This window comes from Onychomys torridus, chromosome 9 (genome assembly GCF_903995425.1).
Source record: "Onychomys torridus chromosome 9, mOncTor1.1, whole genome shotgun sequence".
In the NCBI taxonomy this organism is placed as follows: domain Eukaryota; kingdom Metazoa; phylum Chordata; class Mammalia; order Rodentia; family Cricetidae; genus Onychomys; species Onychomys torridus.
Window position 1 is genome coordinate 44020262 of NC_050451.1, and position 16605 is coordinate 44036866.

At 47.3% G+C, this 16605-nt stretch overlaps 1 protein-coding gene across 2 annotated transcripts; it reads left to right on the forward strand.

Annotated features, from left to right (window-relative positions):
• Positions 1-3746: 3746 nt before the first annotated feature.
• On the forward strand, positions 3747-16063 carry LOC118591572 (dehydrogenase/reductase SDR family member 4). 2 transcript variants are annotated; one of them, XM_036200003.1, is made up of 9 exons: positions 3747-3770; positions 4057-4206; positions 5528-5705; positions 10188-10289; positions 12920-12990; positions 13070-13121; positions 13393-13527; positions 13938-13993; positions 15773-16063. In XM_036200003.1, the coding sequence occupies exons 2-9, from the start codon at positions 4076-4078 to the stop codon at positions 15885-15887; spliced, it is 840 nt and encodes a 279-aa protein (XP_036055896.1). In that variant the 5' UTR covers positions 3747-3770; positions 4057-4075; the 3' UTR covers positions 15888-16063. The 2 variants fall into 2 exon arrangements, with proteins under 2 accessions (XP_036055896.1, XP_036055897.1); XM_036200004.1 differs by lacking the exons at positions 3747-3770; positions 12920-12990; positions 13070-13121 and having other exon boundaries at positions 3799-4206.
• The last annotated feature ends 542 nt before the right edge of the window (positions 16064-16605 follow it).

Below are 16605 nucleotides of genomic sequence, written 5' to 3' on the forward strand. Positions count from 1 at the left end.
TCTCTCTTCCAAGAGGTGCTCCCACACAAGTGTGTATTCCCTGAAAAGATGCCCTGCCTGCCTTCCACAACCTCCTCAAGAACAGAAGCTCAGGGGTTGGGAATTTATCTCAGTGGTTAGAGTGCTTGCCTAGCAAGCACAAGGCCCTGGGTTCGGTCCTCAGCTCCATTTAAAAAGGAGAAGGAGGAGGAGGAGGAAGAGGAGGAGGAGGAGGAGGAGGAGGAGGAGGAGGAGGAGGAGGAGGAGAAGCTCGAGACCCCACACTTCTTGCCAGAAGAAATGGTGCAAAAGGCCAAATTTCAGCCCTGCCCTAATGAAAGGGACTCTCCACTACGAGGACCTGACTCTCTTTTCCCTGAATCTTCGTCTTCCTCGTCCTCTTACCATCCATCCCCATCCGCTGTCAGAAGAGCCCTGCAGGCCTGTCCCACCAAGCCAGGCTTTGGGAGCTCCTGCTTCAGTCTCTTCCGCCCCAGGGTGCCAGCTCCACACACGGGTGACAGCCTGGGAAAGTTTCCCATGGTGCATTAGCTCCAAACAGCGAGAGAGCCCCTTATCACTAATTCACGAGGCTCAGACTGAGGGGCACCTGTCAGTCCTTCTCCTCCGACAAGAGGCAAGCTGTCTTATCTATTAGGATGCGCTGAGTAACACAACTGTAACTTCTCCGTGGAGATCTGCCCCCTCTACCCAGATAGCTAGTTCTTGCTGGTTACATCCCTTGCCATCCATATGCAGCCCCCAGGACCCTTGCTTTATGCTTTGTCTTCTAAGCTTTATATATATAATGGATTTTTGCAGTAGGCATCCTAGGTTGGTCATTGTCCTAGGCCTGATTGAGACCAATAAATATTGGTCTCAATGATTTGTATGTCTATGAAATGATTCATTTTTTTGTTTTTGTTTATTTTGTTTTTTGAGACAGGGCTTCTCTATGTAGTCCTGGCTGTCCTGGAACTTACTCTGTAGACCAGGCAGGCCTTGAACTCCCAGAGATCTGCCTGCTTCTGCCTCCCAAGTGCTGAGAGTAAAGGTGCAGTATGCCACCATACCCAGCTATGAAATGATTCTTTAGGAAATACAAATTCTGTTAAACGTCAAACCCCAAGACTGTATTTCACGGACCCGCTAACTGTGTACACTGCATAAGGTTGACAAGCTGGTGATTTCACTAACTAACAACACTTTTCTAAAACCACTCACCTGAGCTGGGCATGGCAGTGCAGGCCTTTCATCCCAGCACCTGGGAGGCAGACACAGGTGGATCTCTGAGTTGGAAGCCAATATGGTCTACAGAAAGAGTTCAGGCCAGCTAGAACTACACAGAGAAATCATGCCTCAAAAATAAACAAACAAATAAATAATAAGCCCATGTGCTTTTATTGTCTTTTTTAAAAGAAAAGACTAACTTCAGAAGAGGCCAGCACAAATTCCAGAATTAACTACTGCCAGTTAAGTTAGTGTTACAAAACTCACGTACTGTCTTTACATTTCTTATTTTGCCTGAGTCTGAAAACATTGCCAAGGGTTACACTGCTTTTTGGCCGGGAATTTGGAGCCCCAGGGGTGGAACCAATTGAGTCATTTGCCCTTGGTTCTGTTGAGGCCTCTTTGCTGTGCACTATAAGCCATCCAAATTCACCAATTCTTCCAGGAACCCAGGAAGAGAGAGCCCTTGCTGCCCACTTGGCAGCAACGGAGGCTGGAGTCTCGGATTCAGAATTTACAGCTGGTGAGAATTTTATTCATCATCTACATTCTCGGTTCACAGATGAAGCTTCTGGCCTGTGGCAGCCATAATAACTATTGTACGGTGACAATAATTGCTGTGTATTTAGTAGTTTACAGTTAATAAAGCATTTTCAAGTTTAACAAATATTCATTGAGCTAGAATGGAAGGGAAAACCTGAGGATTAGAGTTATGGAGAACCTGGGCTCTCCTAGGTCTCTGATTTCCACCACTGCTTAGGGCACTCGTGAGCATCCTTGCTGCGGCTACCTATAAAATGGAAGGTCCTCTTGGATGGAACCAGGACCTCCACCCTTTCACACTGGGTATCACAGTGATCTTCTCTGCCTGTCTGAAGATGGAGTACACAGTGGTTCTCAACCTGCCTAATGCCGTGACCCTTTAATACAGTTCCTCATGTTGGGTGACCCCCAACCATAGAATTATTTTAGTTGCTACTTCATAACTGTAATTTGCTACTGTTAGGAATTGTAATGTAAATATCTGATGTTTCTGGCGGTCTTAGGTGACACCAAGGGTTTCAACCCACAATTTGAGAAATACAGCAGTAGAGACTGAGCCAGAGGGAAAAGTGGTGTCGGACCTAAGCCAGTTTATAACCCATCACATTGCTCTAACTTCCTCTTCCCTCACTGTATGGACCCTGTGAGGAACACAAGTCTCACCTCCATGGGCAGTCTCAAAACATTCATTCACCCTTCGTGTGCGTGATGTATGTATCTGTATATATGTGTGAGATGTGTGAGATGTATGTGTATGTCCAGAGCAAGAAGGTAGACACACATAGTTGGTATAACAAAAGTTATATTTTATTAAAATACAGTCCTAAGTTCATCTCCCCAAGGCTGCTCACCGTGAGACTTATCTAGCTGAAAGTCAGGTCCCGTCTCTAACAGAAGTCTCCGATTCAAGGGTCAGATTCCTGGGAGAGACTCTCCAGCTTCGGGGCAGATCAAAGTGGCATCTCTCCAGATGTGCAGAGCAGGGCATTGCTCTTGGCCTCTACTTGTATACTGCCCAGTGGGCATGAGGATCCCAGGACTGTCTGGCTATCTTGAATGAGTGATGTCAGTGGGTTCTGGTTATTAGGTGCAGCCTTGGGTGAAGTGGCATTCCTAACTAAGCTATTTTTACAAGTGTAGAGGCTTCTTTTGCTCACTGTGCTCATTACAGAGTGCTTACAGGGGTGGGGGAGTAGAGGTTTGCATAAATGCGCATGTAGAAACCAGAGGTCCGCCACATAGAGGGCTTTCTATCATTCTCTATCTTATCTTTTTCTCCAAACAGGGTCCTTCACTGGGCCTGGAGTTAACAAGAACAGCTAACCAGAAGCCTCAGGAATCACCCTGTCTGTCTCCCCAAAGCTAGGATTACAGCTGTTAGCTGACACGCCCTTTTTATCTGAATACGGAGGATCCAAACTCAGGCCCGAGTCCCTTTTCAGTGAGCACTTTATCAAATGAGTTATCTCCGCAGATATAGATGAGAGAGAGAGAGAGAGAGAGAGAGAGAGAGAGAAGCATCCTCTACTGAAACTCGCCCACCACCCCCTGCCAAAAAATGGTGTGCCTGCAGATGTGTGAGGAGCAGAGCTGGGGCACAGAAATGCCTGAGGGTTCCTGCAGAGGGGAGCTGTGGTGGGCTGGCCTATAGGAAACTTGGACTATATTTGTAAAATGTGATTTTAATTGTATGTTAATAAAGTGGCCTTGGGGGTCCGAGCAAGCCAGAGCAGAAGCTGGGTGGTGGTGGTGGTGGTGGTGCACGCCTTTAATCCCAGCACTTGGGAGGCAGAGCTAGGCAGGATCTCTGTGTTCAAGGACACAGCCAGCATGGCAAACACACTCCTTTAATCTCAATACCAACCATAGAAGACCTGGAGGTCTGTACAGACAGGCAGTGACGAGGAGGTCTTGTGGCTGAGTTTACAACCAATGAGAAAGCAGAACAGAAAGTCTATAAAAAGAAAAAGCACACAGAAGCAGCTTTTGGAGAGGAAAGACAGCAGAAGCAGTGAAGGGTAAGGTTTTGCGCTCTTGCTCTGACCTCGTGGCTTTTAGCTCTGTAATTGGATCTGTGTTTCTTACTTAACAAGCTGGTTATATCTACAACTGAGAACTCGCAGAAGTTCCAAGTAGGGCAGAGGGTAATAATGCAGAGGCGCGGCGCCAGCAGGGAGTGCTCACAGCTGCAGCAGCTCCCTTTGCCCCGTCCTTGCGAAACAAGTCCTGGAAGTTGAGGCAGGCAGTCTGGACGCTCGCCGCTAGACCTCCCTCCCGCCCTTAAATCAGTCCCGCCCCCCGCAGAGTTCAACCCAGCCCCACTATGCAGAAAGCAGGACTACTGCTAGGTGGCTGGACTCAAGCGTGGAGGTCGGTGAGGATGGCCAGCTCCGCGGTGACTCGCCAAAACCCACTCGCGAATAAGGTGGCCCTGGTCACTGCCTCCACCGAAGGGTGAGTAGGGGAGCCAGAGTCTCCCTCCAGAAACAAGATTTCTTTAACTCCTGGACTCTTGTCCACAGGCCTCAAATACGGCCAGAGGCCTGACCGGGGGACATAAAGGAAACCCAGGGTGGATCTGAAATCTCCTCGAATCCCCGACCGGGCCCTGCCACCAGCCAACCCCACTGCCGGGTGGACCCAGGTCCCCATACTTCTAGGCTGCCCCCAATCAACAGCTCCACCTAGAGTATGGGAAGACCAACACAAGTAGTCAAGGTTTCAAAGCTCTGGCCACCCTTTCTGACAGCTCTCCCCAGTAGCCACACCCCTACTTACAGGAGACACAAGATCTTATGCCCAGATCTTGGCTTCGGTCTGCCTATTTTGACCACCTGCCCAGCCTGTCTCACCCACCACTCTTATCTGTTTTTCCATCCCCAGAGGACTTCCGGTAGATAAAAGTTCCTCAAAAACCCAGAAAACAGGTATATATGAAAAGCTAACACCTGGCAATTGTAAAATATGTAATTGCTGTCTAGATTTTGAGCCACGCTTTTCCATGAAGGCCCCCAAATCTAACAAAGGATGGTATTTTGAGGTTGTAGGCTTGTGAGAGAGATGTTTAGGAATATGGGCTCCTTCAAGCAAGACTCTCAAGCCAGGGCAGCTTCTGAATACTCATCTCATTTCTCCCCTCTCTCCCAACTGGATATAGGTACAATAACCAGTCATGAGGCCTGTGGTTGATCATGTCGGGTCATGGGATGAAAGATAAAGTCATAATAAAATCATCTGAGCCTTTCCTTCTGTCTGCACTTACGTATACTCTACCTATTAGAGGTATGTGGAGCTCAGACACAGGGAGAGCGAGAATCCACCCAGGAGTCTGAATCCAGAGCCCACGTCTGCTGTGGAATAATGCTTTTGTACACTGGTTTAATAAAATGCTGATTGGCCAGTAGCCAGGTAGGATGTACAGGTGGGATAACCAGACATGGAGAATTCTGGGAAGAGGAAGGCTGAGTCAGGAGACGCCAGCCCGCCGTCCAGGGAGCAGCATGTAATGACACACAAGTAAAGCCACGGAACACGTGGCGACATATAGATTAACAAAAATGGGCTGAGTTTCAGTGTAAGAGCTAGTCAGTGGTAGGCCTGAGCTAATGGCCGAGCAGTTTTAATTAATATAAGCTTCTGAGTGATTGTTTTATAAGCAGGCCCTGGGACTGCAGGGCCCGGGCAGGACCGGAGAAACCTCTAGCTACACATGTCTGCTCTCACCCTCTTCCCGGCTCTAGAGGCCTTGCTGGTGTATCTCTTTTTGCATTTGTAGGATTGGCTTCGCCATCGCCCGGCGTCTGGCTGAGGATGGGGCCCACGTAGTCATCAGCAGCCGCAAACAGGAGAATGTGGACCGTGCCGTTGCAACACTACAAGGAGAGGGGCTGAGTGTGACTGGCATCGTGTGCCACGTGGGGAAGCCAGAGGATCGAGAAAGGCTGGTAGCCACGGTGAGTGGGACAGATATGGGCACTGGACCAGGAGGTGGCAGAAGGGGGGCAGCTGGTACCTTCATCCCTGACTCTGAAGGCAGCCCTGGTGAGAGGCAGCCCAGCACTGACTCCTGCCAGCATCCCAGTGCCCACACCCAAACTAGCCCACCAATTTTTTAAAGATTCGTTTTTTTAATTACGAGTACAGTAAGGGGAGGGCTTGTGGACGCAGGTGCCTGTGGAGCCCAGAAGAGAGTTTTGAATCCTCTAGAGCTGGTGGTGATGAGCCACCTGGTGTGGGTGCTGGGACCTGTACTCAGGTCAGTGGTGAGAACAGTACATCCTCTTAACTGCTGAGCCATCTCCCCAGCCTCTCACCAATACATTTCTGTTGTGTGCCTTTTTCTGTTACATCTGCATCCTAAAATCTAAGAACAACCAGATTCTCCCAGCAAGAGAATCAAAAGCCACTCTGGTGCCTCAACCTTAGGTGATCCCTCAGACATCCCCCCCAAAAATTGGCTGGTCTGATGCTCTAGGATGAGCTAATAAATGCTCTCCTGTTCTTTGGCTTACAGAGCTTGTGGGCATTTGTAAGAAGCAGTTCACCGTGTTCATTCACCTACTATGAGCTATTTCTTTTGTGCAGAGCCTTATGTAGCGTGGTGGTGGTGGTGGTGGTGGTGTTTTTGTTTTTTGTTTTTTGTGGTTGTTTTTTTTTTTTTTTTTTGAGGCAGAATCTTGTACAGGAACTAGAGTGGTGTGGAATTCACTTTGTAGCCCACTCTAGCCATGACCTTGTTTTCCCCAGCGCCGGAAGTACAAATGTGAGCCACCATACCAGGCAAGGAGTATTCTCCCTATGTTTACAGAGGCTGGGTCACATAGCTGGAGACCCCTCAGGGTCTCACAGCCACGAGGAAAAGATCTGTGATCAACCCAAGCCTACCTTTCTTTCAGTGCCGACAGACTTCCCCCGTTTATGTAGTGCTAGCCCTTAGGTACCCAAATAGACTTTAGTCTAAGCCCAGGTCAGGCTTGACACTTGGCACCAGGCTCCAACTGTGTAAGAAAATATGAACCATGCTGCAGAGAAGGTACATCTTCCCCCAAAACTCAGGTTGAGCACTATTCCTCAAAGTGCAAGGGAGGATCCACCAGCACAGAGAAAGCACAGCCTGTGAACACACCGAACAGTTGACGGAAATAATTTGGGCAGTCTTCTTGGAAAAGGAGGCCCTTAAACAACAGTTGACTGAAGTGTGACAGATAAAATAAGATCATTCCATTTTTATTATTTATTTATTTTATGTCTATGAGATTTTTTTGCCTGCATGTATGTCGGTACACTATGTGTGTTTTATGACCATGGAGGCCAGAAGATAGTACCATGTCCCTTGGAAATGGAGTTACAGACAGTTGTGAGCCACCATGCAAGTTCTAGGTACCAAACCAGGGTCCTCTGTAAAATCAACCAGTGCTCTTAACCACTGAGCCATCTCTCCAGCCTCAAGATAATTCTATTTTTAAAGAACTGTTGACAGATGCTTAAATGGGCTTTACAGAGGGCCAAAGATGAGTCCAAGAAAGTTGTGTTGCCTGGACTGCTGGAAGAGCCTGAGATGGTAGTCTTAATCCTGAGAAGCAGGGGCCAATTAGTGACAGCCATTTAAAATGAACAGAGTGCATGTGCAAACACACACACACACACACACACACACACACACACACACCAGTGCTGGAGTCAAACCCAGAGCCATGCACAATTTCATTTCAAAATCCTATGGGGTAGGGAGGGGCTTGGAATATGGTTTAGCCATTAAATCTCTTGCTCTGCAAGCAGGAGGACTGAAGGTCAGGCCCCTGGGCCCACATAAATGCCAGGTGTGTCTGTGATTGCAGCCTCAGAAGACAGAGATGGGATCCCCAGACTTTGACTCAAAAGAATAAGGTGGAGGGTTGGGGATTTAGCTCAGTGGTAGAGTGCTTGCCTAGCAAGCACAAAGCCCTGGGTTCAATCCTCAGCTCCAAAAAAAAAAAAAAAAAGAAAAAAGAAAAAAGAAAAAGAATAAGATGGAATAGCAACCAAGGAAGGTTCCTAACATCAACCTCAGGCCTCCACACACATACACCCACATATGAACATGCAAATACACATGAAAAGAAGAAAAACCTTATTAAGAAAATATCCTCAGCCAGATTGTGATGGCGCACGCCTTTAATCCCAGCACTTGGGAGGCAGAGGCAGGTGAATCTCTGTGAGTTCAAAACTAGACTGGTCTACAGAGCAAGTTCCAGGACAGCCAGAACTGTTATACAAAGAAAACCTGTCTTTAAAAAAAATAGAAAAAAAGAAAAAGAAAAGAGAAAAGAAAATCTCCTCTGGCCACCAGCAAGTTCACTTAGCAAATCCTGCAGCCCTGGCTCTGAAATTGGGCTTGAGTTAGACCTCAAGGAATGAGTGGTAACAGGCAGATAGGGTGAGGACCAAGAAATGAGAAACAGGAGAGGCGAATCACATACACACGTGTTATACACACACATAGGCATGCACACGTATACATACATTAAAAAAATCAAGACTGTTGGGGAGTCTGTAGAACAGATGGCAGAATGGAGAGGGACGAGGTAACTGTCAGCAGTTGAAGATATTCTCTTTTAGGGTCAGCCGCTCCCTAACAGTGGTTATCGATCATAACCTCCCACCCTGCACCACAGTTCAACAGTGGTGTGGTAAGACAAGATGTGGAAAATCCCCACTTGATAATACTTCATTTTAAATAAGTAACTGTCGAAACAGACCGGTCCAGAACACATGGTGGTGATCATACAGTGTAGAGCAAACTCCGAGAGACATCAATGCGGTCTTTTCTCATTCAGCATTTTGTTTGGGGGGGGGGGGTGGCTTCTTATTTTGGGGTTTTGGGTTTTTGAGAGAGGGTCTTGCTCTATAGCTCAGACTGGCCTCAAACCTGTGATCCTTCTGCCTCAGCTTCCCCAGAGCTGGGATCGCAAGCATAGACTGCCATCTCCACTTTCTCATGAACTTTTATGGTTCCGTGGCACTCGGTCAACACACAGCCTTCTCCCCTCTCTGTGCTGACAGGCCTGAAAGGGAAAAAAGGGGTGGCAGAAGCCAGCAGAGGGAGAACACCCTCTGGTGCGGCCCATTACCCGCTTCCTGGACGTTCACAGAGCATAACATACATCACCCTCCTTCTGTTCCGTTCCTGCCGGCCACACGTCATCAAGCTTTTTGCACACAGCCAAGGCAGGTGACTGAGACTTTGGGCTACAACACCACCATTTAGAATGCACGAGCAAGTGTCAGCCGGTGGTGGTTTTAAAGGTGTCTGTCACTTTAAATTTTTGCTAAATGAACGTGTCGACAGCCTGGGTATTCCTTTAGTGGTGTAGCAACAACTGAGCCTAGCACCTAGTTAGCAAGAATAATTAGTTAAAAGGAGAAGGTAGCAGATGGTGTGCATGGTTAATAACACCACTCCTCTGCCAAATTGGAGACACAAAGTTGATTGAGGGCCCATTACATACTATTTGCCCAAGGCTTCAAAATTGCCAGGTCTGGGCAAACACAAAGCCTGCTTTTAAGACGGCTTCTAACCACTGGCAAAGCTTGTTGGCATGTTCTCCCAGGCCTTCACCACCTACTGACGACTAAGGAGGTGAGGTGTCTCCTTTCTTGGCCTTCTCCGTTTTGCCTTGCCTCTTCTGTACCACTGGGCCAAGAAGAGAGGAAAATGACATCAAAGCTGAGTGTGGAACCGCTTCAAAGCCAGACTAGTCTTCACCACCACGGTTCTGCTGCACAGCTGGTTTGGGAATGATCCCAACTGGCTGTAGGAGGGCTGGTAGGAATCAGCTCTCTGCTAGAGTCTGAGTCTGTCCTCAGTTCAGCCGCTACTTTGTTCCCTGAAGGAAAAAAAAAATCCCTTTACCTTTCCCAAACACCAAAGAAAATGGGCCACCCTGCTCTTAGATGTCCCCACAGAATAGTTACTGAATTACAGTCTTGAAAAATGAACCTCCTGGGACCTAGGCATCATCACTTCCACCATGAGGAAATTGGGCTAGAATGATCCTCCTCCTCCAGGATCTTCCTTCATTCAGGTACATGTGGACAGGCTGGCTTTGAGGTCATGGTAACATACTCAAGGAAAGTGGTCAATAGGTACTTGAGGAAATGGGGCCGGGACTCAAGAGGAGGTCTAGCAATAGATTTGAGGTGAGAAGTGGAGGCATAAGAAGGAAGGTGTAAAGAAAAGAAGAAAGGGTTAGAGATGCCCTGAGAAGAAGGTGCAGATTGAGAGAAGCACAGAAATAATAGCTTCGTATGTCAGCAGAGCTTAGAGTGGCTTTGGAGAGAACACACTTCAAGAAAGGCGTTTGACAGCTGCTCCTGAGATGAAACTCCACATCTGTGTTGATGAACGACCTTCCTCCCTTAACTGTGGCCCTGACTCTCGCCTTCTTCCTCTCTAGGCTGTGAAGCTTCATCAAGGGGTTGATATCCTGGTCTCCAATGCTGCTGTCAACCCTTTCTTTGGAAGCCTAATGGATGTCACAGAGGAGGTGTGGGACAAGGTGAGAGATTAAAACAGCAGGGAACTGGCCTTAGAAAACCACCATCAGGGCTGGAGAGATGGCTCAGAGGTTAAGAGCACTGACTGCTCTTCCGGATATCCTGAGTTCAATTCCCAGCACCCACATGGTGGCTCACAACCATCTGTAATGAGATCTGGTGCCCTCTTCTGGCGTGCAGTCATACATGCTGTATACATAATAAATAAATAAATCTTTTTAAAAAAGAAAACCACCATCAGCACAGACTTGGCCTGCCTGTACAATGCCTCCTTCCAGAGTGTGGATATAAGGGGCTCACCAAGGGCTTTACCAAGTGTGGGGGTTGGCTTCCATGTCCCGCTCTTCTCTCTCACCTCTGCTTTTCCCTGGCTCTGTCTACTGTCATTTGTTCTGTGCTAGCTACCTCTGCTGTTCCTCACCTCTCTCCCCTAGCCTGCTCACCCACCCCCTTCTTCCTGGTTTGTTTTCAACAGAAACATGGCAGCTAAGAAGCCAACAGTACTATGCTTAAACTTACCCACCCACCGGTCCCCTTCTCAGCTGTTGGGAAAGAATGCTCTTTCATTAGTTGGGAATGTTAATAACTGCTGTTGACTGAAATGTCAATTTTGATGAAATTACAAAAGTTGATGCATTCTAGCATACAGCCTTTATAAAGATATGACCCGTTTCTTCTCTTTCTAACCATACTCCTAAGAAAATTCTAAGTGCCTAAAAGGTGCTAAAATGTTGGCTTTCAGGTGAACCTGTCTTGTCACATCATATTCATAATGTAATTTGTCCATCTACATACACCCTTTAATGATAAAGCTCTAATCTAAGGTCACTATTCCCACATGATTTGGATATGCTAAATTCTTATGATCCCCCTGTGGATTTCTCAACATGAGAGTTTAAGGATAGCAAAAACATTGTAGTTTATTAGTATTCCAAACATAAAGACCAAGGTGCCAGAGTGTTCTTCAGTGCACCAGTTTCTGGTTAAGATATTTTTTAAAGTGAAGAAGCCTCTTTTGGGAAAAGCCAAATAAAACAAGTCTGTAGATCAGTAATTTTTCTTCTTATGATCTATATTTTTTTTTAATTTTGTTGTTGTTTTGTTTTGTTGTTGTTTTTTGAGACAGGGTTTCTTTGTGTAGCCCTAGCTGTCCTGGATTTACTCTGTAGACCAGGCTGACCTGGAACTCACTGAGATACACCTGCCTCTGCCTCCCGAGTGCTGGGATTAAAAGTGTGCACCACCACTATCCAACTTAATTTTTTTTTTAAATTTTTATGTGTATGTGTTTTGCCTGTATGTGTGTGTTTGTGCACCACATGCATGCAGTGCTCACAGAGGCCAGAAGAGGGCATTGGGTAACCTGGACATCAGACTTCTAGTGTGCCTGTTATCCCAGTACCAAGGAAAACAAGACCATGGTGAGAGTTGACTGACCAGTCAGTTCAGCTGAATCCATGAGCTCTAGGTTCAGTGACAGACCTGTCTCAAAAAACAATAATAAGTTGGAGAAGCAACTGAGGAAAATACCCTGAATTAACTTCTGACCTCCATATGTACACACATATCTGCCCCCACAAAAAAATTAAATAAAGCTGATCATGGTAACACATACCTGAAATCCTAGCACTAGGGAGGCTGAGACAGGAGGATTGCCATGAGTTCAAGGCCAGCCTGGGCTAAAGAATAAGTTCCAGGATAGCCTGGACTACAGAGTGAGAAAATAAAACTGTATAGATATGTGAAGAGGTTAAGTCAGGCCAAAGGTAAATAACTTGAATCAAGGTAAAGGATGCTGGATTTTCACTGTATTTCTATCTCAAATGTTTAGTAAGATTAAAATTTTTCAGACTGGCCAGGCAGTGGTTGCACACGCCTTTAATCCCAGCACTCAGGAGGCAGATCCAGGTGGATCTCTTGTGAGTTCTAGGCCAGCCTGGTCTACAGAGCGAGATCCAGGTCAGGAACCAAAACTACACAGAAACCCTGTCTCGGGGGGAGAGGGGGTATTTCAGACTAAGAAGTTAACATAGGAACACAGAAGGTGAACAACCTACTACTTAGAACATGGTAACAAGGTCATACATTTAAATTTTAAATTTGAGATATGGGAATTTTGATTGTAGAGTATACCCCAGCTCCCCGTGAATGTTCCCTCATTACTGCTTTCTGATAAATATCCATCCAGACAGTCCATTCTGGAGGTCCTCTCCCTCCTTAAGAGCAGAAGCCAAGGAAGCCGCAGAAGCCCCCAGGTGTCCCGGATCAGGCTACATATTCCCTGAGAAGCACAGCCCACTCTAGTGCAGGTCCAGACAGTGACCCAATTCCAGGTTCTTGGAAGAAATACAAAATCCAGCTCAAAACCCAAGCAGCCCTGAGAAGTCAAGCTGCTTGTGGACTGGCTGGCTAGGAGAGATGGCTTCCCTTGGTCTCACCTGACCTAATGTGCCCTCAGCTAGCTGTGAGAGGCAGCTCCCCAACCTTGAACCCCAATTTTTCCCCTTGATAGGTCAGCCATGCCTGAAATCTCTATCCACTCCAACGGGCGTTTTCAGGAGACCTGTGTAACTCCTCACCGCTGTGCCCTTCATCCACCTTCTCATGTTCTCTTCCTTTCTGTTGGCTTCAGATTCTGAGCATTAATGTGACGGCTACAGCCATGTTGATAAAAGCGGTGGTGCCAGAAATGGAGAAACGAGGGTAACCAATACTGAGCCGAAGCTTGGGTGAGATGGGGCCCCACATGGGCCAAAAAGACTCAGCTCTCTTTCCTTTCCAGAGGCGGCTCTGTGGTGATCGTGGGTTCTATAGGAGGCTTCACTCCCTTCCCTGTAAGAACCTACCACCTCTACCCTAGATGCCATCCTATACTATCCACCCCTCCAAATGCCCAAAGAAGGATTTTAGATGATTCTACAGTCCTCTCCCACAAAATAAACACCTTGCTTTTCATGAACCCTAACCTACCTGAGACTACAAGGTGACTTCTGACTGTGAGCCTCCCTTACAGGAAGTGCCTTTTGGGCTCCTGCCTTCATTGTATAATAAGAGCCAATGATGACCTGCAAAGTAATGAACTAACTCATGCTCTTCTTTCCCTAGTCTCTGAGCCCTTACAATGTCAGTAAAACAGCTTTGCTGGGTCTTACTAAGAACTTCGCCGCAGAGTTGGACTCAAAGAACATTAGAGTGAACTGCTTGGCGCCTGGACTCATCAAGACTCGTTTTAGCAGTGTGGTGAGAAGGAAGAACACTGAACCCCAGACACCCTAGAAGGATAGGGAAGCCCGGTGCCTGAGTCCTGAACCCCCGCCTTCCCATTCCTGCTGCCTGGGCTTTTGCATACCCCCATTCTTTACCAGTTATCTTCCCCAGACCAGACTCCCACATACTCCTTTCCTACTGGGCTCTACCGAGTGAGGAATGTAGACTGCACCCATAATATATCCCGTCTCCTAAAGTGGATGGGAATTGGGAGACCAAGCAAGATTCCTGAATGAGACCAGCAGGGATGAAGTAGAGGCCCGCAGTGGGGAGATCAGGGAGCAGAGAATCAACAAGAGATGAGATTGGACTCCTGCCTCCCAGCTCTGGTGGGGACAGAGCGCCCTCCCTTCTCTTCCTAAGCTTTCCTCTTCTTCCCGCAGTTATGGAAGGACAAATCAAGAGAGGACATGATTAAACAATACATGAGAATTAACAGGTAAGCTGTCATGGGTGAGAAGTAGTGTGACTTAATGACAGAAACCTCATCGCTGGCTCTCAGTCCCACAGATGACACAGCATGCCTCTCCTAGGCTTCACAAATCCATAAGCCCATCACTCCTATGATCTGACTGAGGGTACTGCTCTCTGCTTCTACCTCGAACCTGTGGAGACCGGAACCCAGAAGACAGTGGTTTCCACGGCACAGACGGATGGGTCCTACAAGCCAAGTAGAGCCGGGCGGCGATAGCGCACGCCTGTAATCCCAGCACTCGGGAGGCAGAGGCAGGCGGATCTCTGTGAGTTCGAGGCCAGCCTGGGCTACAGAGCGAGATCCAGGAAAGGTGCAAAGCTACACAGAGAAACCCTGTCTCGAAAAATACAAAAACAAAAAAAACAAGCCAAGTAGAATGAGTGTGAAGGCCACAGAGCCCAGACTCTGCCTGAGGAATCTCTCTCTTCCTCAGGGGGCTAGTGTAAACTACTCAGACATTTCTGCTAGGTCTCTATTGCTCTGTATTCACTGACTTCTCTAGCTTGACCCCTCAAGGACAACTGTGAGCAGTACCGACCACTTTACTAGCCCAGACATTCCATCAGCCTTCCTCAGGTTCTCCCAGAGTCATGCTGAAGTTGGGCATGAGCTTTAGGCCTAGTTAACGACTTGTTGACAGGTATTGCTATTCTAGAGCCTCCAGCGACTGACCTAACCCAGAGCAGCTGAGTCTTGGCTGCACATTTGAATGTCTAAAGAAACACTGACAAGCGTAGTTGATTAGGGCCCACTCCCAGGGAGTCTTCTTTAATTGGGCCATGGTGGAATTTGCACATCATTTCCCCTTTCCTTTATTGGGCCTCCCAAGTAACTACAGTGTGCAGCTAGGTTGTAGAAACACTCCTCCAGGCCTTCTAGTCACTCACACTGTAACCTCTAGAACATACAGAATCAAGATACCAACAATGGGATTTAGTACATTCTTAGAAAATTAATCTGGCCTTAAAAGGATAAAAATAGATCCTTAGAAAGATCTGTACATTGAACCCGAACAAATGAAATAACTTGAGCATGCTATTCCCTGCCACAGAGACTGACACTTGAGTCATGTACATGTTGAAACAATTTCTTTTGAAACACAGAATTAATTGTTCACCATTTTAATCAGTTCCATTTTGCATTCTGGTATCTAAAGAGTGTTTCTATATTTAAATATAACATGGTTATGCAGGAATCTGTATTTATGCTTATATAAATGATAACCACATGATCATAACCACCCCATTTAATAGGAAAAAAAAAAAAAAAACCTGTACACAGGTTCTGAAAAATCAGCTAATTTTTAACTTTTTTTTTTTTTTTTCAGTATGTATGGGTGGGTTGTTTTTTGTTTGGTTGGTTGGTTTGGTTTGGTTTTTTTTTTTCAAGATAGGAGTTTCTCTGTGTAGCTTTGGCTGTCCTGGAACTTCATCTGTAGACCAGGCTGGCCTCGAACTCACAGAGATTTGCCTGCCTCTGCCTCCCAAGTGCTGGGATCAAAGGCTTGTGATGCCAAGGATGTAGGCATCACATCCTGTGAAACTGGAGTTTCAAACCATTGTGCCTTGTGAGTATGTTGGGACTCCTGGGTCCTTTGGAAGAGCAGCTAGCCAATGGCCTCAACCACTGAAACATCCCACCAGCACCCACCTGATAATCCTAAGCAAATTTCATGCCCTGTGGGCCAGTTGAGAGAGGCTAGCCTGATTTACGTTAGCTCCCTCCTTGTCTCCTGTTTTCCAGGCTAGGCAAACCAGAGGATTGTGCGGGCATCGTTTCCTTCTTGTGCTCTGAAGATGCCAGTTACATCAATGGTGAGACGGTAGTGGTTGGAGGAGGAACCCCTTCTCGCCTCTGAGGACCGCCTCTAAGGACCGAGAGACAGCCTACGAGGGCAGAGGTTAACTCCAGCTGGTGTGTGTGGGAAGGGTGCAATCCACCTTGTCTCTGTCACCCTTCCTTGCCGCTGATTTTGTTCACCCCACAAAAACAGCTCTACCCGGTAATAAATTTCCTGCTTTCTCTGTGGTCAAAGTGTGGTCAGGTGAGCATCCCTGCTGTTGCTATGGCCTTGTAAAAAGGCTTGGGGGAGGTGGGGGGGTGGAAAGGGACTTCCGGAGAAGACTGTAGCTACCTTGATGAAGACCAAGTCCCCCTTTCCCGCCCCCTCCCACGTCTCTGGAGAATTTGAGGGGAGATAGAATGAAAACTAACAATTTACAAATAAGTTACAAATAAAACGAAGATGATCGCGTTGCTCTGAATCAGTGTGTGCTCATTTCTCACTGTGAGGTGCTTAGAGTAGCTGAGAAGTCTGGGCAGTGCTGGAACTCTGGATTTTCCCCAAGCCTCCTCCCTGTCTCCAAGGCCTGAGCTTGATGCTCAAGGGTGGAGGTGTCTGCCGAGCTGCCAGCTGTGCGGGGGGGAGGCGGCTCGGGAACTCCCAAGTGCTACTACTCTTAGCCTCACACCCCCAGGGACGGTGCCAAGGACGCCACGGGGATCCCCGAGATTCGACTGGCGAGCAGAAAAGAACCACCTCCCTCCCTCCCATTCGGACAGGTCTTCTTGCTGCA

Bases quoted from the DNA above. Each gene is read 5' to 3' on its own strand.
- LOC118591572 (XM_036200003.1), top strand. From the start codon at position 4,076: ATGCAGAAAGCAGGACTACTGCTAGGTGGCTGGACTCAAGCGTGGAGG. The intron at 12,991-13,069 runs GTAACCAATACT...TTTCCTTTCCAG, and splicing joins CCAGAAATGGAGAAACGAGG to AGGCGGCTCTGTGGTGATCG. The intron at 13,122-13,392 runs GTAAGAACCTAC...TTCTTTCCCTAG, and splicing joins GAGGCTTCACTCCCTTCCCT to TCTCTGAGCCCTTACAATGT.